The sequence below is a fragment of the Danio aesculapii genome, chromosome 20, assembly GCF_903798145.1.
Source record: "Danio aesculapii chromosome 20, fDanAes4.1, whole genome shotgun sequence".
NCBI lineage: Eukaryota > Metazoa > Chordata > Actinopteri > Cypriniformes > Danionidae > Danio > Danio aesculapii.
The window spans coordinates 27,392,860-27,420,249 of NC_079454.1; the positions used below are offsets into that span (position 1 = coordinate 27,392,860).

A 27,390-nucleotide genomic window follows, 5' to 3' on the forward strand; every position below is an offset into this window, starting at 1 on the left:
CAAAGAGGTACTGTGAGAAAAACGCAGACTGGGAAGATATGTATTAAAATATCAAAGTATGTCTATGAAAACACTAAGTTCACAAAAACCTCCAGAAAAACAAGAATAAGACTAATTACTGGGGTACAAAAAACAACAAGCTTTGCCTACCTCATCAATATATTCTTTAGGCAGTGGTGCACCGGCTGTAACCTTTAAACAAAAGACAGAAAATTGGAAAATGATCAAATGTATTACTAGTAAGGTGTGCAATATGACAATTTGTAGATTGTATAGACAAAATAAAAAAAGCCTATGTTTAATATTTTGCTCTATAGCAGGGGTGTCAAACTCAGTTTCTGCAGAGCTGCAGCCCTGCATATTTTAGTTGCTACCCTGCCTAAACACATTTAAGCCACCGTCACACTGCACATTTTGACCATAGACTTCCATTTACATGCATGCAAATACGGCAGACCGGAAACACAAGTTCATGCGGCAAGTTTCACAGTTTGCTGCGTTCGAAAGTTCAAGCTTGGTGAACTGTGACCTGCAAAATCTCATCATGTGATTGCATGAAACTAATAGTAGATCAAAACATGACCTCTTCCTAAAGAAATCTAATATATAAACTAATTGCTCGCTTTATATATATATATATATATATATATATATATATATATATATATATATATATATATATATATATATATATATATATATATGTATATATATATATATAGTTGAAGTCAGAATTATTTGCCCCCCTTATTATTTTTTTCTCTTCTAAATATTTCCCAAATGATGTTTAACAGAGGAAGGAAATTTTCACAGTATGTCTTATAATATTCTTTCTTCTGGAGAAAGTCTTATTTGTTTTATTTCGGCTAGAAGAAAAGCAGTTTTTAATTTTTTATAACCATTTTAAGGTCAAAATTATTAGCCCCTTTAAGCTATATTTTCAATAGGCTACAGAAGAAACCATCATAATACAATAACTTGCCTAATTACCCTAACCTGCCTAGTTAACCTAATTAAACTAGTTAAGCCTTTAAATGTCACTTTAAGCTGTATAGAATTGTCTTGAAAAATATCTAGTCAAATATTATTTACTGTCATCATGGCAAAACTAAAATAAGTCAGTTATTAGTTTTATGAGTTAGTAAAACTATTATGTTTAGAAATGTGTTGAAAAAAAAATCTTCCCGTTAAACAGATATTATGGAAAAAATAAACAGGGGGACTAATAATTCAGGGTGGCTAATAATTCTGACTTCAACTGTATATATATATATATAGTATTGTTAACAGGATATGATGTGTGATGTGACTTTTTCAGTATCACCCAGCCATGTTTTCTAATGCATTCAAGCACGTGAGACGTTCGAATTTGCTCAAATCTACACTTACATTTGGTCCACCTCCATGCATCTTCAGAGCGCGTATGGTGGCAACCAGCACCACAACATTAGGCCTCAGTCCAGACGTCCGGCACTTAATGTTGAAAAACTTCTCCATACCAATATCTGCACCAAAACCAGCCTCCGTCACTGAGCAAGGAAAGAGAAGACAATTAAACAATATGTACATACAGCCTTGAAATAAAACAACTGCTCTATTGTTCTAAAGACTGATGTAAACAACCATTCTGCATCAATCCCTTATTATTACAGTGCATAACCGGATAAGAGCACTTCATTCACACATGCTTTCTCACACGTACACTTGAGTGACCTACAATTACAAGGTAATCGAATTGTCCCCGCATTCCAGAAAGAGTTACTGCAGTTTTTTCATATTAAGGATGTAATTACAACCGTTTAACAAGTGAGCATGTAAGCACTCCACATGTGTTACTGCAGTCATGAGTGACTGATCAATGCAACGTTTCACTGAAGTGCTGACAGTGGTGTACAAAACATTAACAGCACAAACCAATTCAGTTCAGATGTTTTCAACTCCACTGTATTTTCCTCTCCTCCGCAAGCCACGTTTGTTTGTTTTGTGTGTGAGAGACATCTACTGTTTGTGTTTGGACCGGTCAGTATTAATGTGTGTATGTGCCATTGAGCAGCAAGCATGTGTGGAGGATTTCCACGTATCCATTTTTCCCAGAACCATGCAAGCTTCCTGTGCTACTTCCCAGGCTTTTTGGAGCAGGAGGGAATGGGAATTGTTATGTTGTTGTTATTTCCACCAGAGAAGTCTGGCATGTTTTCTGAGGCTCTACATGTTTGCAAGCGTGTGGTGGTCTGGCATTCAGTTCTGAACAAAGGTAATATCTTGAAGGCAGGCTTTGTGTTTAGTCTTATATGCATCAGGTCTTACAATTATTTTTATACACATTTTTTTCCATAACACTATGTCTAAATTTGTCAACCACTATTGTTTGCGTAAAAAAAAAAAAGGGTTTACAACAGGGGGGTTGCTAGACATAAAGCTCTACTGGGGCACCGCCAACCCCCCCAAATATATATACACACACACACTATATATTTTTTAAAAATAAATATTTATTATAAATAAAAGTATTCTTGTCATTATACAATTATTATTCTAAATAATCTTAAATGTAACTGAAAAACAATGTTTAGACAAAATTGGAGTGATATGCTAAGATCATTTAAGAAATCTTTTGCATAAATATTAATTTCATTTGAATGAAATTGTATTGACAATTCAATAAAATACAAAAAATGATGTTTTATAGAATTATCTGTTGTCTTAGACTTGACACATGGCAGAGAATTAGGTTTATTAAGTCTTTACCTCCCTGACTCCTCATCCCTCCTCATCCCTCCTTTTTGCTTCATACAAAAACATCAGGAGTCATGCTCAGTAAGATCACCTTCATATTGTTTAAACTTTAGTTTTGTCGACGAGCTAAACAAAAAAGGCCGTTACGCCGGTTTTACAATGCATGAGCGGCACGTGACAAGCAAGTAGCCTACTTTTTACACGCGCATGTTAACTACCGAGACTCGCACCGACAGAAGAGCAGCGCGTGCGAAAGGCGCGTGGCTTCTCTTCGCACACACGGATATGCGTCAATTTGCTTTTTGATTAAACACATTGCTTTCACCAGCGTTGGTTCGGTTGCACATAGAGAATAACGTCTTTATTTCGGAATTACCACTCTTAATAAATACACTTGCTTATGAAGTAAATCATATCTCAATGCATTTACTGGGGCACTGGAGATTTTTACTGGGGCACGTGCCCCAGTGAATTGGGTCTAGCGACGCCCCTGGTTTACAATCTTACTTGCATTTTGCAACATCCAGTGTAGAAAGAATCACTGATTATAATGTTTTTTACTGTCATTATTTGTGTCACACCACACTGCTCAGGTCAGCCTAGAAACAATGTAATCAATCTGTGAATTTTTTCTTTCATTTTGTGATTTCCAGGAAAGAACATGACAGAAAAAAAGAATAAGCCAATCAATAAGGGGACCTATTATGCAAAATAAACATTTTGCACCTGTTTGGACAGAAATGTGGTAGAAAAAAACAGCGTACATATCCATATTAGAGTGGTATAAACACATCAATTCCTGCTTTTAAATATTCTAAAATTAAAGCAGGATTCAAAGTTAGGAGATCTTGATCTTTCTGATCTTTCAGTTTTTGAATGAGAGGCAATATAAGGCAGGGTTTGCAAAGAATATGGGATTATAGGATGGATCTATTCCAACCATCTCTATTCCAGCTTTACCTCTACAAGTAAGTGGTGCAACTTGTATTTTATGGGATTTTGGTCTAATTGTCATATAAATTAATGTGACTGTAACACAGCAAAGTTGGCATTGCTAGCAATAAGTTTGTTCACATGGACACCAATAATCTCATTTTAATAAAATTTAATAAGACAATACTCTGATTAAGATTCTACAATGTAAACAGAGATTTGATTAATTTAATCCAACTAAAGTCATAATCGAACCAAACACAAATGGAAATAAGACATATGGAGCATGCTGATTTTAGTCGCATTATTGAAGTGCAGTACAGACATGTAAACACCATCGCGAAACACAGAGGTTTTTTTCCCATACAGTGTGTGGTATCAAATTCCATTAAAACTACACTCTTCCAGCAGTTCATACTCGCATCCAATATCTCACGGGGGGCATGCATGAAATGTTCCTGAATGAAAGTGAAAGTGTCAAACTGCAGTTAAAGTCGACAAATTGATAATGAAACACCCGAAATACATGAAACTCTGGAGGAAATGTAGATAGTGTGGAGACGTAATGACGTTAATTTAATTATGCGCTATAACATGTAAATCGTGATTATAAAAGAAACATTTAAAAAGCAACTCATGTAAACACCTTAATCATATTATTGTCTTATTTAGATTAAGGCAAATAATTCGATTACCGATGTCCATGTAAACGCAGTCACTCATTGCTATTTGTGTCATTAGCTATGTTTCCACCCAAAAATACCAATTACCTTTAGGTGCAAAATTGGATTATTGCATAAAAGATGTGCAAATAAAGCAGCGTTTCCATCCAACGAGCCAAAGCGAACAAAATCTTCACTTCCTGATTATCTGGTGCCAAATATCAACAGTAAAAATGGAATTTGCTGCAGTAGGAGAAGCTGCACGATTCTTTTCTTTGTTTAATAAATGACTTGTGCCTCAGAAGGCAATCCTGACACCAGTGAAAGCGTGGTGGCGTTTGAAAGCGTGAGACGCGGAGCACAGATGTTCTTGATTCTGAAGGTCATTAATAATATAATAACACTAATACTGAAAAGATTAAGGCATTTTAGAATGACCAAAACAACATTTCAGATGCTTTACAGTGTGCTCAGCCTGCTGGTTTGTCCATTCACACATATATTTATCATCACAAAATCACATGACCTATTTTAATGCGCATACTGGTATTTGTTCGGTAAAAGTGTTTCCATCGTAGTTTATGCATTGAATAAAAAGTTTATCCTACTCGGTTATACGCATATGTTTTTTAATGCACTTTTTCAAAATTTATGTACATCTTTGTGTTTCCATCAACCGTTTTTTATGCACATATCCAAAATGCACATAAAATAGGTGGATGGAAAAGTAGCTATTGGTTCTGACAACTGTCTATGAGCATCTTTGAAACAGACATGCCACATTATTCAATTTTGGAAAAACTGGCAAAATAGGTGCCCTTTAAAGGAATGTTTTAGAATGTTTACAGAAGGAAAAAAAAAAAACATGTTTAGGAAATTAGAAAAGAGGGAAGGGAGAACAAATGCAAGTATGTATTTATATGAAAACCGCAGTTTATTTATAAACTAATTTCAAGAGGATCATGTGCTTATGATTGATCGTGGCTGGTCCTGTATAAGTGCATTAATTAATGTATGATTCACCAATCAGATGATTCCTAAAACACTATAAATAATTAGTTTCTTACTTCAGTTTTCTTCACCTTGAAGAATCCCACTTCACCCCTACTCTTCCTTCTTTCCCTTGAGAGGGTGGCACTGCGGCCCAGTGGTTAGCACTGTTGCCTCACAGCAAGAACGTAACTGGTTCAGATAACATCCCAGATGACGTTTCTGTGCTGAGTTTGCATGCTCTCCCCATGCTCACGTGGGTTTCCCTCCGGTTTCCTCCCACAGTCCAAAGTCATGCGTCATAAATGAATTGATCAATCTAAATTGGCACTACATTCAAGGTCTTAACCTTGAAAACATCAACCTGCATAAAAGCAAATTATGAAAACATCAACCTGCAGTCTCGACACGCTCCCCACATCATTCTTTAAAACGGTGTTGACCTGCTTAGAAATGGATCTTCTAAAAGTGGTAAATGCTTCACTTCTCTCAGGGATTTTTCCTAACTCACTTAAAACTGCAGTTGTTAAACCCCTCTTGAAGAAGAGCAACCTGGATAACACCATATTGAGCAATTACAGGCCCATCTCAAATCTCCCTTTCATTGGCAAAATCATTGAAAAAGTTGTTTTTAACCAGGTTAACAAGTTCTTAAACTTCAAGGGGTGTTTAGACAATTATCAATCTGGTTTCAGACCACATCACAGTACAGAGAGCGCCCTTATAAAGATAATCAATGACATCCGCCTAAATACAGATTCAGGCAAACTAACAGTGCTGGTACTGCTCGATCTCAGTGCTGCATTTGACACTGTCGATCACAGCATACTTCTGGATAGGCTGGAAAACTGGGTTGGGCTGTCTGGGACGGTCCTCAAATGGTTCAGATCTTACCTTGAAGGAAGAGGTTACTATGTCAGTATAGGTGACCATAGGTCAGGGTGGACACCCATGACATGTGGAGTCCCACAAGGCTCGATTCTGGCACCACTCCTGTTCAACCTTTATATGCTCCCTCTGAGCCAAATAATGAGAAAGAACCAAATCTCCTACCACAGCTATGCTGATGACACTCAGATCTACCTAGCCTTACTGCCTAATGACTACAGCCCCATTGACACCCTCTGCCAATGCATTGATGAAATTAACAATTGGATGTGCCAAAACTTTCTTCAGTTAAACAAAGAGAAAACTGAAGTCATTGCGTTTGGGAACAGAGATGAGGTTCTCAAGGTGAATGCGTACCTTGGCTCTAAGGGTCAAACAACAAAACATAAGGTCAAGAATCTTGGTGTGACTCTGGAGTCAGATCTGAGTTTCAATAGTCATGTCAAAGCAGTTAGTAAATCAGCATACTATCATCTCAAAAACATTGCAAGAATTAGATGCCTTAGAGAAGACTTAGAGAAACTTGTTCATGCTTTTATCAGCAGCAGGGTGGATTACTGTAATGGCCTCCTCACTGGCCTTCCCAAAAAGACAGTCAGACAGTTGCAGCTCATCCAGAACGCTGCGGCCAGAATTCTGACCAGAACCAGGAAATCAGAGCACATCACACCTGTCCTCAGGTCTTTACACTGGCTCCCAGTCACATTTAGAATAGATTTTAAAGTATTATTACTGGTCTATAAATCACTAAATGGCCTAGGACCTCAATACATTACAGATATGCTCACTGAATACAAACCTAACAGATCACTCAGATCTTTAGGATCAAATAGATTAGAAATCCCAAGAGTTCAGTCAAAGCAGGGTGAATCGGCTTTCAGCTACTACGCCCCTCGTTGCTGGAATCAGCTTCCAGAAATGATCAGATGTGCTCCAACATTAGGCACATTCAAATCAAGACTGAAAACACATCTGTTTAGCTGTGCCTTTACTGAATGAGCACTGTGCTACGTCCGACTACTATGTTTTTCTCTTCTTTTTAATTCTTTTATAACACATTTTATCAGCTTTTATTTTATTTTTATTCTTACCATTTTTATGTTTGTTTTTATTTCTCTTATAATTGTTTCTTTTATTCCTGTTTATGTAAAGCACTTTGAATTGCCACTGTGTATGAAATGTGCTATATAAATAAACTTGCCTTGCCTTGCCTTGCCTTAACCAGCAGTATATCTCTATATAGCAATTTCTAATTTGTCATTAGCCCTAAATAAGGGGGGAGTTCTCGAGACCTACATGAGCTACCTGCAAAGAGAGGGTGCCCCGAACTCAAGGATATTATGCCAGCATGCCAAACTCGCTTTCATCAGCTAATCATCAGCTAAGTGTGAACTCTTGAAATGTAGATTTAGGTGGATTGAATGAAAATTAAGAAAACAAGAGGGCACATAAACTGAAACAATCATTCCATAAACCTGAATACTGACTTAAGCAACCTTAAAATAATTTCAAGCATAAAAAAATTAAAGCCCAAAATGATCCTGTGTCATGGATTGGTCAGGCTCTCACGACCCCCACTCACGAAGATCACCATCACCTGACTTCTAATGAGCACACAGCTGCATCACATTCACGAGCACCAGATAAAAGCACAGCACTCCAGTCGCTCATTGTCCGGGCTCGTCTCGACGAAAGCGGACAACTGAGCGACCACTCAGCGTAGTCATCCTCAGCTAAAACAAACGATTTACTTACCTGTTCTCTTTGTATTCCTCCTAGTCTTCCTGGTCCTCCCGAATCGTCCTGTCTTCCAGTCCTTCCAAGTCTGTGTCATCCTCTGTCAGCTGTATCTGGTGTGTGCTGTCCATCCTCGTGTATTCCTGTTACCCCAGCCACGGAGGAAAAGACCCCAACATCATTCCTGATCCTCCTGGCTATCCTTCATGTGCTCCTTGTTGTCATTTAATAAACACCCTAACGTTTCCGTACCTCTGTCTCCTGTCCGCTTCATAACAGAAGCCCGGACCCATAACGACGACAACATGAGCACCCCCGATCACCTTCAAGAGCTGGTGGACCAGTTGAAGCGGATTCTACAGCCACCAGCTCCACTTTCCAACGCACCACCAGCACCGAGCACTTCCGCCTCCACAGTTTCTTCTTCGGCCCTTCCTTCCAGTCCCATGGCCCGACCAGCGCCCTACTCAGGCGGAGCGGGGGAGTGCAATGGTTTTCTGTTACAATGTTCCCTCATATTCGAAATGCAACCTTCTCTATATCCCACAGATAAGTCGAAGATCGCCTACATCGTATCTCTACTCTCTGGACCTGCACTTAAATGGGCTGAGACGATCTGGAACCAAGCCGGGCCGGTCATGAATTCCATCACTACCTTCACGGAGTATTTCAAAGAGGTTGTTAGGGACGTTCTGATGGGGAAGTAGCCGCTGGAGAGCAGCTGTATCATCTAAAGCAAGGTACTCTATCTACACAGGAATATGCTCTCCGGTTTCGCACTCTAGCAGCTGCAAGTGGATGGAATGAGAGATCGTTGTTGACCACGTACCGGCTCGGCTTGGAACCCACTCTCCGAATCCAACTGGCCACATTAGATGATACAATGGGTCTGGAGAGATTCATCCAACATTCTCTCCGATGTTCCGATCGTCTCCGTTCCTATCAACAGGACACCATCACCCCCTCGTCTGCACTCCTCCAATCGCCTGAGTCAACAGCCTCTCCAGAACCAGAACCCATGATAATAGAGTCTGGAAGACTGACATCAGCGGAACGACAGAGGAGGCTGACCCGGGGTCTGTGTCTATACTGCGGTGTCAGTGGACACACCCGTATGGAGTGTCCCCTTCGTCCCATTCGGACTTCAGTGAGTGTATTCAGTACGAATATTGAACAATGTAAACCACTTACTACCACCGTACAAATAACTACTGCCTCTATTTCTCTCCTTGTCACAGCCCTCATCGACTCCGGGTCAGCAGGGAACTTCATCTCCCAATCCCTCTGTCGTCAACTCCACCTCCGTACTGAGGCGTCCTCGCATATATACCAGATACAACCGATAACCCAGTGCACTCGATCTTCGACCCGTATCCATCGACAATGCGAAGACATCCTTCTTCAAGTGGGGTTGTTACATCAAGAGAGGATTCAATTTCTGGTTCTGGAGGGTGCAAATATGGACATCATTCTAGGGCGCCCGTGGCTGGTGAAGCACGATCCCATCATCTCTTGGGGCACAGGAGAGATAAAGAAATGGGGATCTGGATGTACACCTGCCTGTTTTCCAAATCTCCCTCTTCAAGGTCGGAACCCCATTTCTTTGTTTGCAACATCGGTCGAGAGCCCTCCTGAGAAGCAGTCTATCCACATTCCTAAGGAGTACAGCTCCTTTCATGATGTCTTCTGCCCCAAGAGAGCTTCCCAGCTACCGCCGCATCGGCCATGGGACTGCGCGATCGACCTAGTTCCAGATGCCCAGTTGCCAAGAGGTAGGATCTACCCGCTCTCGCTTCCAGAGAATCAGGCAATGGAAGATTACATAAGGGAGGCTCTGAGTCAGGGGTACATACGTCACTCAAAATCACCAGCCGCCTCAAGCTTCTTCTTTGTGGCCAAGAAGGACGGAGGGCTGCGTCCATGCATCGACTACAGGGTCCTAAATAACGGTACAGTAAAATACCGATATCCCCTTCCTCTGGTACCAGCCGCTTTGGAACAGCTCCGAGAAGCTAAAGTCTTCACTAAATTGGACCTCCGCAGCGCGTATAATCTGATAAGAATACGTGAGGGGGACCAATGGAAGACAGCATTCGTGACCCCTACTGGCCACTATGAATATGAGGTCATGCCTTACGGTCTGGTCAACGCCCCCTCCGTATTCCAAAACTTCATTCATGAAGTCCTCCGGGAGTTTCTTCACCACTGTGTAATAGTGTACATAGATGACATCCTCATTTACTCCCGGAGTGAGGCCGAACATCGCCAACACGTTGCGGAGGTCCTACACACATTGAGAGAACATCACCTCTACCTCAAAGCGGAGAAATGCTCATTCCACCAGAAGTCGATTCATTTCTTGGGATACGTCATTGACCAAACCGGTATACGTATGGATGGGAAGAAAATTGAGGCTGTTCTATCCTGGTCAGAACCCACTTCCATTAAGGAGCTCCAGAGGTTTCTTGGGTTTGCTAACTTTTATAGACGGTTTATCAAGGACTACAGCAGGATTACATCACCTCTCACTAATCTCCTCAAGGGTAAACCCAAAGGACTGGAGTGGACCAAAGAAGCAGCCGCAGCCTTCCGCCTTCTTAAGAAGGAGTTCACAAGGGCCCCACTCCTGACTCATCCTGACCCAAATCTTCCTTTCGTGGTGGAAGTGGACGCATCCACCACCGGCGTCGGGGCAGTATTATCTCAACATCATGATACACCGCCCCGACTGCATCCCTGTGCCTATTTCTCTCGGAAGTTGAGCCCGGCGGAGCAGAATTACAGCATAGGAGACAGGGAGCTTCTAGCAATCAAGCTAGCCTTGGAGGAGTGGCGTCACTGGTTGGAGGGAGCCAAACATCCGTTCCAGGTGATCACAGATCACAAAAACCTCCAATACATCAAAGAGGCCAAGAGACTATGTCCACGTCAAGCCAGATGGTCACTTTTCTTCTCACGTTTTGATTTCTCCATTTCCTATCGTCCAGGACCCAAGAATCTAAGAGCAGACGCTCTCTCTCGTTTACACGAGCATCACGATCATGAAGAACTCCCAACGAAGATTCTTCCCGAACACATCTCCATTTGTCCGATCACCTGGAACGCTCCTCCAGTCGTTGCCACTCCGGAAGCCCCTGCTCCGCCGGGATGCCCTCCTCATCGGCAGTTCATACCACCTGAACACCGGGTAGATCTGATCCACTCCTTACATACCTCGCTAGGCACTGGACATCCAGGGATCAACAATACTCTCTCGCTAGTATCCCAACGATTCTGGTGGCCAAACATGGCAAGGGATGTGAGGCAATATGTTCAGGGCTGTAAGGACTGTGCCCAATCCAAGAGCCCACGTCATCTACCCGCTGGAAAGCTCCATCCCTTGCCGATTCCGAACCGTCCCTGGTCACACCTAGGAGTGGACTTTATCACTGACCTCCCTTCGTCAGAAGGTAATACCTGTATTCTAGTCATAGTAGATAGATTCTCAAAGTTTGTCAAACTAATCCCTCTGAAAGGTCTTCCCACAGCCTTTGAAACTGCCGACAATATCTTTAATCAAGTCTTCAGGTCATTTGGTATTCCAGAAGATATTGTGTCGGACAGAGGTCCACAGTTCATCTCACGTCTATGGAAAGCCTTCTTCAAGCTCCTAGGTGTGGCCGTCAGCCTCTCTTCTGGATATCATCCCCAAACCAACGGGCAGACAGAGAGGAAGATTCAGGAGGTGGGACGGTTCCTGAGGACCTTCTGCAGTGGTCACCAGAACTCCTGGAGCCAGTATTTGGGCTGGGCAGAATATGCCCAAAATTCACTGCGGCAACCCTCCACCGGACTCACGCCATTCCAGTGCGTCCTGGGCTTCCAACCACCGCTCTTTCCCTGGGATGGCGAACCATCTGATGTCCCCGCAGTGGATCACTGGTTCCGGGAGAGCGAGAGAGTCTGGGACGAGGCTCATCAACATCTGCAGAGGGCAGTCCGTCGAAGCAAGGTAACCGCCGATAGGAGAAGGTCTGAAGAACCCAGATACACACCCGGACAAAAGGTGTGGCTATCCACCCGGGACATACGCATGCGACTGCCCTCTCGCAAGTTAAGTCCCCGATTTGTTGGTCCCTTCACCATCGTGGAACAGGTTAACCCCGTCACCTACAAACTACAATTACCCTCTCACTACCGTATTCACCCTACATTCCACGTATCACTCCTGAAACCCTATCACGATCCTGTTCTTCCCTCCACAGAGCCTGACCACGAAGAGGAACCCCCTCCTCCACTGCTCCTAGAAGAAGGAGCCGTCTACGCAGTGAAGGAGATCTTGCGTTCCCGACGTCGTGGTGGCCAGTTGGAGTACCTGGTGGACTGGGAAGGGTACGGCCCCGAAGAAAGGACATGGGTTCCCAGAGCTGATATTCTCGATCCTAGTCTCATGGTGGAGTTTCATGAGAGCCACCCTGAGTTCCCAGCGCCTAGAGGCAGAGGGAGACCACCACGGCGTCGGAGGTGTCGGCCCTCAGGAGCGGGCCCTGGGGAGGGGGGTACTGTCATGGATTGGTCAGGCTCTCACGACCCCCACTCACGAAGATCACCATCACCTGACTTCTAATGAGCACACAGCTGCATCACATTCACGAGCACCAGATAAAAGCACAGCACTCCAGTCGCTCATTGTCCGGGCTCGTCTCGACGAAAGCGGACAACTGAGCGACCACTCAGCGTAGTCATCCTCAGCTAAAACAAACGATTTACTTACCTGTTCTCTTTGTATTCCTCCTAGTCTTCCTGGTCCTCCCGAATCGTCCTGTCTTCCAGTCCTTCCAAGTCTGTGTCATCCTCTGTCAGCTGTATCTGGTGTGTGCTGTCCATCCTCGTGTATTCCTGTTACCCAGCCACGGAGGAAAAGACCCCAACATCATTCCTGATCCTCCTGGCTATCCTTCATGTGCTCCTTGTTGTCATTTAATAAACACCCTAACGTTTCCGTACCTCTGTCTCCTGTCCGCTTCATAACATCCTGCAGTTAGAGTTATCTGCAGTAATTCTGCTTGAGCTGTGAATCAGGCTGTTCTCCTGGAGGCAGCGCTCCTGACCTTGAGATGACCAGGCATTGTAAAAAGCAAACCACCTCCTGAATGAAACTCCCTGTAGACGAGTACACATGGCCAGGTCTTGTGTCATGCTCACACAGGTCAGCTCAGATTTACAGCTGTGAGGCGGGAGTGTGTTATTGCCCTTCAGGAACTTTTAGAGAATTCACAGTATCACGCTATCTATCAGTCTGAGGCATGTGCAGGGCAGTCAGTTTGGGGTAGCTTAAAAGTAGTAGTATTCACTCTGGTATTCTTGAGCAGATCAGCAGGTTTCCTGTGAAGCAGATCTGTTGTGTATAATCAGCTGATAGTAACGTCCTCCCTCTCATAGCAAAACCACTACATACCACACATACCTTGGCATCAGGTAACGCATACACACGTCTCCCTTCTTCGCTGATATTTTGCAAAAGTCAACAACTCCCAGCATTCCTGCTATTTGTTGGGGCTGACGCTCCAAGTCTAATATGGACTTCTTAGAATTTAAGAACAAGCAAGAGGCCTCAGCGGCTTGTCTTTTGAAATGCACTAAATTGTTTAGGCTCTAGTAAAGTTTCAGGTTGCAAAGTTTGGTTGAAAATTGCGATTAATAATAATAAATAAAAACATGGATATTAAAATGCTGTTAATTATTAAAAAATACTATTAAAATAATGATTATTAGTGGTGGCAAACGGCAATAGTACTTGTATCAGAAGTAATAATATTTCTAAAAATAAAAAGGTTGTCCTAATAGACTCAAAATTTACTTTTAAATCTCAATTAAAAATGGTCTGTAACTGTGTCACAGTTAATATGTCTAATTTCCGGTTCATAAGGTCACACTTATCACTGCAGGCAGCTAAAATATTCATGCACTCAATGATTTTTTCACACATAACCTACAGTCTAACAACCTGGTCACAGGCAAACAAAACAACACTAAAACCCATAGAGTCACTATACAAATAGACAACTAAAATACTGGATAAAAAGACATCATCGTTGTACCATTTTACAATAACATAAACTGTTAAACTGTGGAAGTATTCAAACATTTGTCTGATGTATAAAATCATTCATGGTCTGTCATGTCCACCTCTCAGTCAGTTTGTAAACATTAGGAACACCATACAGAAAGCAACACGAGGGGCAGCCTGAGGAGACTCTATTGTCCCACTCCTGAAAAGTACCTTTGGTCAGGGTACCTTTCCAGTTACAGCAGCACATGAGTGGAACTCAAAAGAAATAACTACTTACAAGATGTTCAAAAAACACTTGAAATTTTGGTTTATATAACATCAGACGTGTCATCATTCGTATTAGCTTGTACCGATCTATCATGTTATCACTTGTGCCTGCTATCTTAATGTTTTGTTGTTTAAATGTGTTTTAACTACTCTTACCTCTATAACATAATGTTGGTGTTTTAGTTTATTTTGTATACATACATTTTTATTAAGATCTACTTAACTATTTCTATTTTAGTGCTTCTTAACTATGCTTGATTGATTGTATAATTTTTGTATTTGTTTTTGTGCATTTGCATCAATGCTAATTAATGTACACTGTCCCTGCCAAATAAACAAATAAATAAATACATTTGAATATTTCAATAAAGAAAAGCTAACATTTCAGAAAAAAAAGTTATTTGGCAAATATTTATTGCTGTCCTCATTTAAAATTAACTTACATTTCGGGGGAATATTAATATTTTTCATGGTCTTTGACTTTCTCTTGGGAAAACAAAAAAATCTACCATTTCAGAATTTTTTTTTTTACTTTAAAATTGTAAATGTACTGCAATAAATGTTTAAATTATTCCACAATTCAATATTATTTATCAATGTCAAACAACATTATTTATCAATGTTGTTATTTTTAAAACATAAAATTACAATACTGATATTTATGTGGAAGGACTTTTAATTTGTAAGTAACCTGGGTCACATGCTTCTGGTGAACTGTATGCCATTACAAAATTGGTGCATTTAAGGTCTGTTTTCTTTAAAAATGAGCGATCTCCACTGGGTGAGTGATATCCGATATAAAGTGTGGGTCACACTTTATTTTGATGGTTCGTTTGTTGAATTTAAATAACATTGCATCTACATGCCAACGAATTCTCAATAGATTATAAGTAGATTATAAGTATACTGTTAGGTTGGGGTTAGGGTTAGTGTAAGTTGACATGTACTTGCAAAGTTTCTTATAGTCAGTTAAATGCCTGTTGAAGGAGCAGTCTCAACAGATATTAAGCAGACAGTCTACTAATACTCAAACGGACGATTAAAATAAACTGTTACCAAAATGGGTATCAGAATTTACAAGAAGCACTGCATTTAATTAAAATTTTCCCCGCCATGTCTTTAAAATATGAGCATTTATTTTACCTCAGTATATTCAATGAAGCTTCTGCGATAGCCTGCTTATCCTGATGGGCGTGTAAACGGTTTTTCATCTCATTTTACGTTTGAGCAACTAAATGAATGCCAAAGTCTATTTAACTGATTATATTTTAATTGCATTACAACATCGATGCTGTAAAAGGAACCGTATAAAATGGAAAAAAGTCACATTAACCGCTCACCGGAAGTTTATCAGTATGGAAAGAAACATTAGCTCTTTATATAACCTACTGAAGAAAAACTATCCATAAAGTTTCTGATTGTCAATAGCCAGTTTGTAGGTATTTCTCATTACAATTTTGGGCAAATGATTGGTAATAACTGCCAAATTTCCCATATAAAAGCAGCCTTTTTTATTTGAAAATCTCACTTCACCTTATAGTCATTCATTTCAATTCATCATGTCGCCTCCAAAAAAACCTTTACAAAAGAATGTCCCATTTTCATGCTGGCATCTCAAATTGTAGTGTTTGTAACTCTACACAGCTCTTGGGCTGATTTGGTAGGCAGTGTTTTCATTGTAAACACACTCTTCAGCCTGTCCTTAAATGATGGGGTGAAGCTTCCACTGCTCTTAGCGAGGACCACAGGGCCTCTGTAATTCCCAGCATTCCTTCAGTGTCTGGAGCACATCGCTGAGCAGAGGGGGAGCGATAGAGAATAGAGGAATGACACAGAAGTGGAGAGAGGAAGTGATAAGGTGAAGGAGAGATGGGAAGATAGATAGTGTGTGTGTGCTTTGCAGGCATGTATGTTCAGGTGTGCCAACACTGAGCAGATTAGCTGGATTCAGAAAAAACAAACAAAACCAAATACCATTCTTCAGGGATTTAAGTTAAATGATCGGTTGTTGTTATGCTCTTTATCCTTGTACCAAGTTCTCACTGACCCCAATGTTGTTATAATTATAATAATGTAAACATGGTCAATTTATGTATTTGAAACTATCATTATTGTATTTTATAACCAATTCAATTTAACCAATGAATGGTCACATTTGAGTTTCTTTAGATTCAATATAAACAGCAACACATACCAATAGCCAATTAGCCACTTGAACATGCCACTCAGCATTACATTAACTGATGAGCCTTTAAGTCTCGAAAATAAATACTCCAATGCATGTTGCTACATGTATACCTTAAAAGCTGTATACTGCTTTCAAAGTAGTTTTTTCAAGCAGGAGTCTGGTTTGAACCAGAAAAACTCTACTAATCTTGTGTCTCAATTTGAAAATGTACAAATAAGTCTATAGAGGACAAAAACTTTTTTACAAGTTGTTTACATGTATTTTTAAGGATATACACGACTGGTCAAAAGTTTGGGGTCAGTTTTTTCAGGGTCTTTTTTTAAGAAATGTATTCTGTCCATCAAGAAATTGTTGAAAATTGAAAAAAAAAAAAAAAGTTAAAATTGTTAAATATTTATTACATTTTTTAATTACTGCTTTCTTATTGTATGTAGTTACAAATGAAATGAATACTCAATCATCATTGCTTATATTACTATTTCCATTAACTATAATAGTATTAATAATAATAATATTAATAATAATAATAATAATTAATATTATATATGATTTCTGAAGGATCATGTGACTCTGAAGACTGGAGTAATGAAGCTGAAAATCCATCTTTAAAATCACTGGATTAAATGATTAAATTAAATTAAATTAAATTAAATTAAATGATAAATTGTGAATAATTAAATGATACATTTTGAACAATTACTTTATAGTGCAATAACATTTCATAATTTTACAACTTCTACTATTTTTGATGAAATAAATGCAGCCTTGGTGAGCAGGAGAAGCTTATTTTAAAACATTTAAAAATCCTTTGGACCCCAAACTTTAGTAGTGTAAAAAGTGTAAAAAAGAGAGGGAGTGTCACATAAAGTACCACACAAACATATTTTTCTGATTTAAGTCATTATAGTTATATAACATTTAAGTTATATAACTTTTCCTGGAATGTAGTGTAGGGCTCAAAAATAAGAAAGAAAAAAGTAATCAGTCAAATCTGAAGAAATGGTGCTAAAATAGAACAAAAAATGTGAAGCCAAACCAACAAATGAATGAACAAAAAAATTATAAAAATGTACAATGGGTTTAAGTGGGGACATTTCGTTTTTTTACGAAAGGAAATGAGTGAAATGGTGATGAATGTGTGAAAAGATGAAACATTAAAATATAAAAAACACATTTTTGAGAACATTTACACTGAATTAAGCAAAATAAATGTGTCCATAAAAACACACAAGGGTTCATTTGCACCAACATAGACTTTGTCTTTGGTCAAACTATAAAAAGCAGTTGCAACGGAGTGTGGCTGAATGTGTGTGCCCTGTATTCCTCATATTGTGGGAACCAAATGTCCCCACAAGTATAGCAATACCAGTAAATTGACCTTGTGGATAGTGTTTTGTTCCGCATGAGGAAAACAGCTCACAAATCATCCAGGATAAAGTACTTTGAAAATGTAAAAATGCAGATCGTTTCTTCTGAGGGATGGGTTAAGGGATAGGGTTGAGGTAGGGGGATAGAATATACAGTCAAATCATTCCATTTATGGGAAGTCCCCATAAAGATGGCTGTACAAGTGTGTGTGTGTGTGTGTGAACTCACCAACATAGCCCTCTTCTCCAACTAGTTTAAGAGCCAGCTTATCTGCCAAGACAGAGGAGTTCCCATGGGCGATGTTAGCGAAAGGCCCTGCATGCACAAATACTGGAGTGCCCTGACATGACAGACACACAAACAATATCAGCACAAACCATACAAGTCAAACCTGCACACATGTAATTATTATTTGTAATATTTTTTTCTCCTCCTTCCTTTTTACACGTCATTCTATTTTGTTTCCTATTCCTTTAGTCTGGCTGAGATGTTTTTTGACGGTGCTGTATAATCGCTGTATTGTTTGTTAGTGTTTTGGTGCATGCACTAGTTGATATCGGATAATAACACAGATAATTTTGTTAACATATATACATGATGTACACTATTGGGGGTTATGTTTTCATAAAAACTCCTATAAATAAAGTTAACTGCACACATTTGCATCTGAAGGGTTCATGACAGATGAACTGCCTCAATGTTGCCTCATTTAAGAGCTTGTGACTGACTGCTGTAATTGGTCACATGCTTTTTTTCTTAAGTGTTTCTCATAACTTGTTTGAGCTTGTATGTTTGTGCCATTTCACAACATTGAATAAATTTGTTGTAAAGTCTGTTACAGCATCGAGAGCCAGAAAGACTTCAACGCTTTGTGAAAATGTGTGGTTTGAACCAATGACCCCGCGGTCCTCTGACACTTCCCAAACACTGAAAGCGACACCACACACACGCTGACAGCTGAAGGGACAGGAAGGAGAGACTGCAGGAAGATGGAAAAGAAAGTCCACACAAAACAAGAATGGAGTGATGGTGAAGTCATTTCAATTCAGGAAAAGGATACAAGCGGTGTTGAACAAAATGAGCTTTCCATCAAACAGAGAAAGGGACAACCTTCCTTTATTGACCTAAACTTTTATCACTGAATCCCAGCATCCTCCTTTCACTGCTCATGCAGGTGCTGGTTTATACAAAACATTACAAAACATTCTACATTAACATAAGACGAGTAAAGCAAGCTTAGACCTTTTTAGCCGTACAAGCCTGCCAGAAGCTTATTGACTCGATTAATTTAATCAGATTCACTCAGTTTGGTTCACTGAATTTGTTCAAAACACCGTTTGGGATTCATTTGAAAGGCTTTTTCTGAAACTGCAGGACATTTAGTTGGTAAAAGTGAAGATCAAATTCCACTATAGCTATGTTTTTATTTTATATCGTTGATGGACAAAAAAAGTACAGCATAATTTCTTGTCTTTAAGTTCAGATCACATTTCTTGCACATAAAGAAGCATAATAGAAACGTGCTGAAATGTGAACAACTAAGCTGATTTTAAGAATGAGTAACTCATTATAACCTAAAGGTCAGCCGGCGACTTACTTGCATCTGCAAAACAATTCAACAGACCAATTTAATGCGATGAATTTGCTCAATCACTGGCAGCTCGACAGCAAGTCAGAAAAAAGGAATGAGCGATGGTCTTTGTGAGTGACTGTATATGGAAAAAAAGTGTATAGTTTCCAGCAAACTGTCATGTGGAAAACTATTACAGAAAAAACTGTGATATCAAAAACTGGCATGGGAATGATTGGAGCCCTTTGCTCTGTGAATGTGGAAAAGAGGAGAGATTTGACATGCCATTGTCAGCAAAAGTTAGAAAACAGGAAAACTAACTGAGAAAGAGCATTGCAGATAGGAACTGGGTGGTTAAGCTTATTTAACAGGCAAAATTATCTATTTATTTTACGATTACGCTGTTTATCTTCATAAAGCAATACATAAGACCAGAAGCGAAAAAAGTCATTTTGAGGGAGGAAGGGAAGTTATACTATTATATACATAAAACTATGGATGTCCAGATCCGATCACATGATAGGAATTCAGGCCCGATCAGGCAGTTTCAGACTCGATCGGAATCGGACATTACCTCCCGATCAGGACTCAAAACAGTTAAGTGATGGCACAGAGTTAGACCTCTTTCTTGACTTCTCACAAAAAACATACATGCGTGCGGGATGACATCACTTTGTTGCACAGACGCTATTGGTTAAATGCTGGCAAAGTTGACCAAGGAAGCAGCTTGAAGCAGAAAGACAGAGTATGTCTGCGGTCTGGAGATATTGTAAATTTGATGATGACAACATTGCCATAGCAAACTGTGAGATACGTTAAGTTGGGATTGCCTGCCAGGTATTTTAAATTGAGGTGATCTTTGTTTTTATATTAGATTTTTGTAATTATAATTCAGACTAATTCTGACAAGATCACAGATGGTGTTTGTATTAGAATTAAATGTTTAGAGAGGGTATGACTAAAGTGGATATGTAAGAATTCTATAGTCTTTGGTGTGACACAACGCGTAGCTGTGAGTGCCTTTGATGTACCCCTTGATGCTTCTTACGTCTTTGTCGCAGCACCGGTGGCACCAAAATTAGTCACCGAAATGCATATGCTGATTCTGTGATTCTGCTTGTGAGAGACTGTTCTCACTCTCACGTCACATCATTTAAAAGAAAAGGGCCACATTGTCCCCTGATAGTGTCAACAGACTGGACTGTTTTAGCAACTGGCTGAATGTAAAGGAGGACTAAGCAAAATGGTTTCTATTTTATAATTAATGTTCTCAACTTTCAGCAATACAACTTTTCAGTGAGTACAATTATTTGTATTCATTACTTTATTATTATAATTTTCCAATTTCCATATTCCATATTTTCCATATTTTTTATTGGCATTGATTGTTTTGAAATTCAAATGGCACTTACATGCCTGTGTTTTTATTTCTATAATAAATGTGCCTTTCATGCCAACAGTTTGAGGATCTTGATGGTTTATAGCGGGTATGTAGTTTACAAACAAACATTCTGATAAACAATCATATTTTGAATTTAAATAGTTTCTTTGTCTTGAGTTTACATTAATTTTACATTTCAATTAGCAAAATTACAAGTTTCAGTCTTTTACATGTGATTAATCGCGATTAATTGCAAAATTAAAATTAATTAATTGTGATTAATTAGTTAATTTTTTAATCGATTGACTAATTTATTTGTTTAAATTCAGCCCATATAAATTGTGTGCAACCACTTACCTTAAAAATTTTAATGAAATGAATATTTTTTTTCAGTGTGTGGTAAAAAAAATCTCTTACTAACTTAAAATGTGTATTTACTCAAATAGTTTGAGGCAATATGTTTTTACAAATATTTTTAAAGTAATTTCATACCTTTCATACCAAGTGCACATACACACACACATATGCTCAACCTAACACACACACACCCAATTCGCAGCATGGACATTAAAGGCCACTACAAATTGAATATTCCCACAACCCTTTGCTGCCTGGTCCATTCTGATACGATTCCTCCTAACAAGAGAAACAGGAAACAGGCAGGAAAGGTTTCACAAAGCATTTCTGCGTCTCTCTCTACAAACACGCAACTCCTCTGCATCTCACACGCACAAACTTACGGCCGTACACCCCAAACATCAATCACAAGTCATTAGCATGCTTAAAAGCCGTAAAGATGAAAGGCATTCCAACAATCAGGCTTTTCACCACTGTCTTTTTCTCATTTCCAGTTTGCTCGTGGTGTTCGGGGTGTGATAGTGAAAGACAGAGACACACTCCCACTGAGCCAAAACCAAAACCAGATGTGCATGCGTTACTGTACGAGTGTGTTTTTCTATGTCATGCCTCGAATATCCTATCACTTCTCCAACGCTGAGAGTATCGAGTTTGGGAGTTTCCATCAAGATAGGACAGTTATGTGGGAGACAGAATAAGAAAAATAGCACAAGCGAGCGCCTGTGTAAAAGATATGGAGAGTTTGGGGTACAGGAACAGGGAAGAGGTCTCACCTCCAGTGTCTGCATCAGTGTGGGTTTGATAGCATCTTTCATGAGGACGGCCAAAGCCCCGGTCACACCCTGAGTGAAGCAACAGAGCAAAGAAATGTCAGGATATGTTAGTTGCAATAGTTTTAAATGTCTGTATGGTAAAGGATTGGCTGAGGATTTGGAAGTTAATTATTTAAAATAAAGGTTTTAATCATATTGCTATGGTGTAACCAATGGTCTTAGAGCTAACAAATGTAAAAACAAAAATGTAGAACTTAAAGGGATAGTTCACCCAAAAAAGAAAAGATACTTGCCATTTACTCGCCCTCAAATCCTTATGAGTTTGTTAAACACAAAAGATATTTTGAAAAAAGCTGGAAACCTGTAACCATTGACTTCCATAGTAGGAAAAACAAATACTATGTAAGTCAATGGTTACAGGTTTCCAACATTTTTCAAAATATCTTCTTTTGTATTTAATAGAGAGAAACTCATAAAGCCCTATGGTGTAACAAATAGACATTTTTTTTTTTACAGTTTACAGATGTAAAAATAAATATATAAAAATAAAAAGTAGAAGTTAAAGGGATAGTTCACCCAAAAACAAAGTTACTCACCCTTAAACCTTTATGAGTTTTTTTCAATTAAACCAAAAAGATATTTTGAAGAATGCTGAAAACCTGTAACCACAGTAGGAAAAATAAACACCATAGTAGTCAATGGTTGCAGGTTTCCAACATTTTTCACAATATCCTCTTTTTTGTTCAACAGAGGACAGAAACTCATAGAGCCTTGAAACAAGTAAAGGGTGAGTAAACAGCAGAATTTTCATATTTATTTCATGAATATTATACATTCATCGTAATTTGTGAATGATTAATGCAGACAAATCAGGTGATATTTGTCAATGTCTAATTAAATAATTATTTTATAATTGCTAAAACTTTTACCACAATATATTGTATTTTAATGTATGTTAATAAACCACAAATGGGCTAAAATGACACATCTTCATTACTGATACTGATGCATGTAGTGTTGCTGATGTTCTCTATTTCATAAAGTGTGTGTACTCACCACTGATGCTGATTTGACCAAATGAGGTGTTTCATAAAGTAATTTGAGCATCAGGATGCTTTTTGATGACTTTATGATGCTTTTTTTAATGTCCTGATAAAAATAGGCCACTATATTAAAGCCAATTATTAGAAATCATTTTAATTAATGCATGTCGTTTTAGAAAAAAATGACATGTCGTTTCAGTCTTAGGGAATAGTAAGGAGTTTGACGTCATTTTATTTGTAAAACCTTTTGACTTCTGTTTTTGTGTAAGGTAGTTGGGGTAGTGAATTGTATTTTCTTTTTATTCATTTCTGATCAGGTAAGTTAGAGATTTAAAATAAAGGAACTTTTTTTTTGTTATTTTGGCCTTGTCAGCTCCCTAATTCACAAAGTTTCAGAGGCAGTGTGTCTATCTGATTGACACAACGAGAGGTGAATTTATTTTTTTATGTCCGAAAATTATGGATGAACATTTCGGATTCAGTGTGCATAACCTTTACTCTTCTTCTCACTCACACACCAAGTCATCTGCAGTGATCGCCTGTCCATTCCTGCTGCTACCAACAACCATCCGCCCCAGTCTGGCCCTCATGTCAGCCAATCCATCAGTCAGAGCGAGGATGGCCATGATCTCACTGGCCACCGCAATATCAAACTGGGTCTAGAAGAACGAGTAGAGAAAGTTCATACATTGCCCAGCACACAGTCATATTTTAGGTGATTTCCATCAAAATGAGTCGTCAGGATGCAGACAGAGGAGAGATTTGTCAGAGACACACACATGCAACATCTGCCAAGTCTGGTTCTTTATCACATACAGTAAACTGCTCCCACATGTGTCCAAGACAAGCCCAGCTGGAGTAAAAGCGAGCTGTCCTGGTTTAACTCTCAGCTAATAAATACTCCCCCAATAAAACAGCTGGGCGCAGAGGAGTGGTGGCCAGATGCCCTATCAGGAGAGACGGGCCGCTTAACACACACCACTTGTGTCATCATTACTTGCCATTTAACTGCATTTACAGCACCCTGATTGCTGAGATGATCTAGCCTCAGAGTCAATGTTTGCAAAGCCTGAGGTAACATGTCTAAGTGTGATGTTTCTTTGCCAGTTTCAAATGCACTTACCGTCCAAAACACACACATATAGTATGCTTTATGTCTCTTAAGAACAAAAAGTGGGCCATAGTGCACATTTCAGTGGTTTTGGTACAGTGGGAGGGAGACGAATGTAAGCAAGTGCTTGGCTGGGATCGCTATGCGTGCAATAATTGTTTTTTTTTTTACATTTGCTTTTACTTTGACTGCTTCTCATTGAGGTGCAGGCTGTTAACTGGTTGATTTGGTTCAAAAGTCATTATTTCTGACAGCAGCTGACAAGTGCTGCACTTAATAGATTATGGTTAAGTGGAATATACATAAAAATGAGAGACGGATAGGAAGGAGAAAGAGAAAAAGTGACAAAACTACTACACATCACCTTTAAATGTTGGTTAATTGAGTAATTAAGGTAAACCACAAACCTGGCGAGCGTGGCCTTTTTCTGTGTTGGCCTGGCCTACAGTGATCTTGCGCAGAAATCGGTCATTGGTATCAACAACTGTTGGAAACAGGAGATAGCAAGATTTTAAATCAGAATTAAAAGATTGCAACACAAGTCAACACTGCTGACACCATCAGTCTTGTGCACGGTGCAGAAAGCAGCACAACTGTGCCTGGAGCCTTTTGACTCCGGGCTCAAGGTTTTTGATTCTGCCTCATTGCACTCCGGCTTGATTTTCACAGCCCAGTCCAATAAAGGCTTTCAAAATGCCTAAAATCCAATTTACAGTGCTCAGCATATATAAGTACACCCCTCACAAATCTATCTTTTAAATTTATGTTTTTAATAGGAAGCTATACAATATTTTATTCGTGCATACACATAAGATTAGTCAGTACTAAAGCCAAATCTGAAGCTATAATAAAATAAATTACGATAATGGTTCAAAAATTAGTAGCCCAAATTAAGATGTTATAGAAAAATATTAAATACAAATTTTAAAAATAGAAAAATCAAGAGAGGCAGAAAAAGGAAAAATGTAGTTGAAATTTTGTAGGTTGTAATTTTTTTCCTAATATTTTGCTTGAATTTAATTGTATTATCTTTCAATTTCTAAATATATTTGGTGACTAAAATATTATTTTAATAAATATATCTGTTTAATAAATCTGTTTTGTTTAAATGCACCAAAATACATTGCCTATTTTCACTGAGAACTGGATAAAAATATTCATTTCAAAATAGGGTGTACTCAAATTGCTTAGCATAATTGAAAGTTTTACTAGTCATTTCACAAAAAAAACACCCTCTTCTAGAAAATGTCAGTGCCTCAAATATCCCAAACATGTCACTGAAGTTTCTACTGAAAAAGTACCTCACAAATTATAACATTCGGTAAAGCTTTGTTTTGGCGGTGTCTCTAAATGCAAATAAGCTGCTTGCTTCCCTCCCCAGTTTACAAGTTTCTGTTACTCCAGCAACAATATATTTGCATGTGTATTCAATCCCTGTCAGTTTAAACTAATGATATACACAGTTTTTCTGAGAGCACAAACAATTGAAGAGCGCACAGAAAACTGTCTGTCAGATGGCAAGTAAACTACACATAAGGTGTTTTCCACTACATGGTATTAAATGTTTTGGTTCAACATAGCTCTAATTCTTTTCGGGGGGGGGGGGGGGGGGGGGGTTACACTTGGTACACAGTACTTTTTTTATTACCACCTCGGCTGAGTTCCCACCTCGACCGTTACCAAAATCTTACGTGTAAGGGCCAGAGAGAATCATCACTACCCTCGTCATTAAATTTGCTACAAAAGACATCTAAATGCACAGTAAAGTCAGTAACAGCTACTGTAGGATTAATTTGTTTTGACTGTAGCACTCAACATGGCTGTATTTTGATCAGAAGACGAGGTGCAGATGTTCCTCTCAGTGTAAAAATCTGTCCGTGTATCTATGACCTGCCCATGTAAGGCGAAGTGTGAAAAGCGAGAAGAAAAGGCTTACATATTGCTATACTTCTAAAAATTAATGAAAAGTTAATGATAAGTGGTAGAGCAAGCAGTGATCTATCTTCTGTATGAGCTCTCTCTCACACAGTAATGACAGAAATTAAAAATATTTATCGTAATAGCATCATAAATGGATGACTGAAGAGCCAGGAGATTTAATGTGAGCTGAATAGGGAAATTCAGACTGTAATCCCACACAATTAAAGCAATACTAAAATGCAGTGGAAAAGCAAACCAAGATTAACCAAGCCTTACCAAACAGCACCAAACTGTTTTTAATTATTTTTATTTCTTTGTTGTTTTTATTTTCTTGTTTTCTTTATTCTTGTATATGTAAAGCACTTTGAATTACCGTTGTGTATGAACTGTGCTATATAAATAAACTTGCCTTGCCTTGTGAGCAGAGTCACACCCTGCAGTGAAAATGCTGTGATGTCAAAAGCAAAACAAAAAAGTTCACAAAATGCAGTTTTATGTCTGAGAATTGAAATAGTAGGTAAAGATATTGCATGTGTGATAGTATATTATATATCACCTTTGGGAATAACTTAAAGGGCACTTATTTTACCCTTTTTCAAGATATAAGATACGACTTTTGGGTTTCCAGATGCAAAGTTTCAGCTCAAAACACCCATCAGATTATTTATTATGCCTTTCAGAATATTGTAATTTCCTGCTCTGAACACAATGTAGCTGTTTTTGTTGCCTGTGCCTTTAATGCTAGTTCTCCTCGCCCACCATTCCTACGTGCCAGTCAGAGTGTACCTCAATAGCCGCGTTTCCACTATCGTGCCTAAAGCGAGCGAGCCAGGACGAGCCAAGGCCAGTCGCGTTTCCACTATCACTTCCGGGGCATAATCGGGCCAAAGCAGGGCTTCCTTGGGGCCAGCATCCGGCCTTTTTCGGCCCGCCGAATACCTTGGGCCAAGGAGGGCCAACTGGGGCTTCGGGGCGGGGTTACGTACAAAGGCAGAGTTTTCCTGTCAGGTAAAGAGGAGACAAGATGCTTTCTTCCCTTACATTTGTTTTGCTATACGTCGTTCTCGTCGCTCGGCTGCTCTTTTGCGCCTTGCAGCCAAAATCTGTGTTCGAAGTAAATGCCGCCGAACTCGAATGTCCTTATCCAGGGATCGCTGTCTGGCCTTACACCAACAGACCACAAACAGTAAAAAAGCAATCGCTTCGGTGTTCTCCATCTTCCAGCTCTCGTAGTGATGCCAGGTTGTGTTTGTGGTTATAATTTGAGTTTTTTGTTCCCGCTGAAGTGGGCGGGTTGTGTGACGGGTTGTGTGACGTTTGATTCGGGGGACGTTCTGGGGGCGGTGTTTGCGTGACGCGCTGCGAGCAACTAGCCCGACAGTGGAAACGCGACATGATTTCGGCCTCATTTCTC

The 27,390-nt window shown here is 39.3% G+C and overlaps 1 protein-coding gene across 1 annotated transcript in view; it reads right to left on the reverse strand.

Annotated features, from left to right (window-relative positions):
• Positions 1-27,390, reverse strand: part of mthfd1l (methylenetetrahydrofolate dehydrogenase (NADP+ dependent) 1 like) — a 60,948-nt gene that overhangs the window by 15,632 nt on the left and 17,926 nt on the right. The window contains exons 17-22 of the mRNA XM_056481184.1: positions 24,464-24,540; positions 23,464-23,604; positions 21,903-21,971; positions 18,050-18,161; positions 1,390-1,529; positions 151-192 (exon numbers count right to left, since the gene is read on the reverse strand). Of these exons, the coding sequence (XP_056337159.1) occupies positions 151-192; positions 1,390-1,529; positions 18,050-18,161; positions 21,903-21,971; positions 23,464-23,604; positions 24,464-24,540 (581 nt within the window). The remainder of the gene's footprint in view (positions 1-150; positions 193-1,389; positions 1,530-18,049; positions 18,162-21,902; positions 21,972-23,463; positions 23,605-24,463; positions 24,541-27,390) is intronic.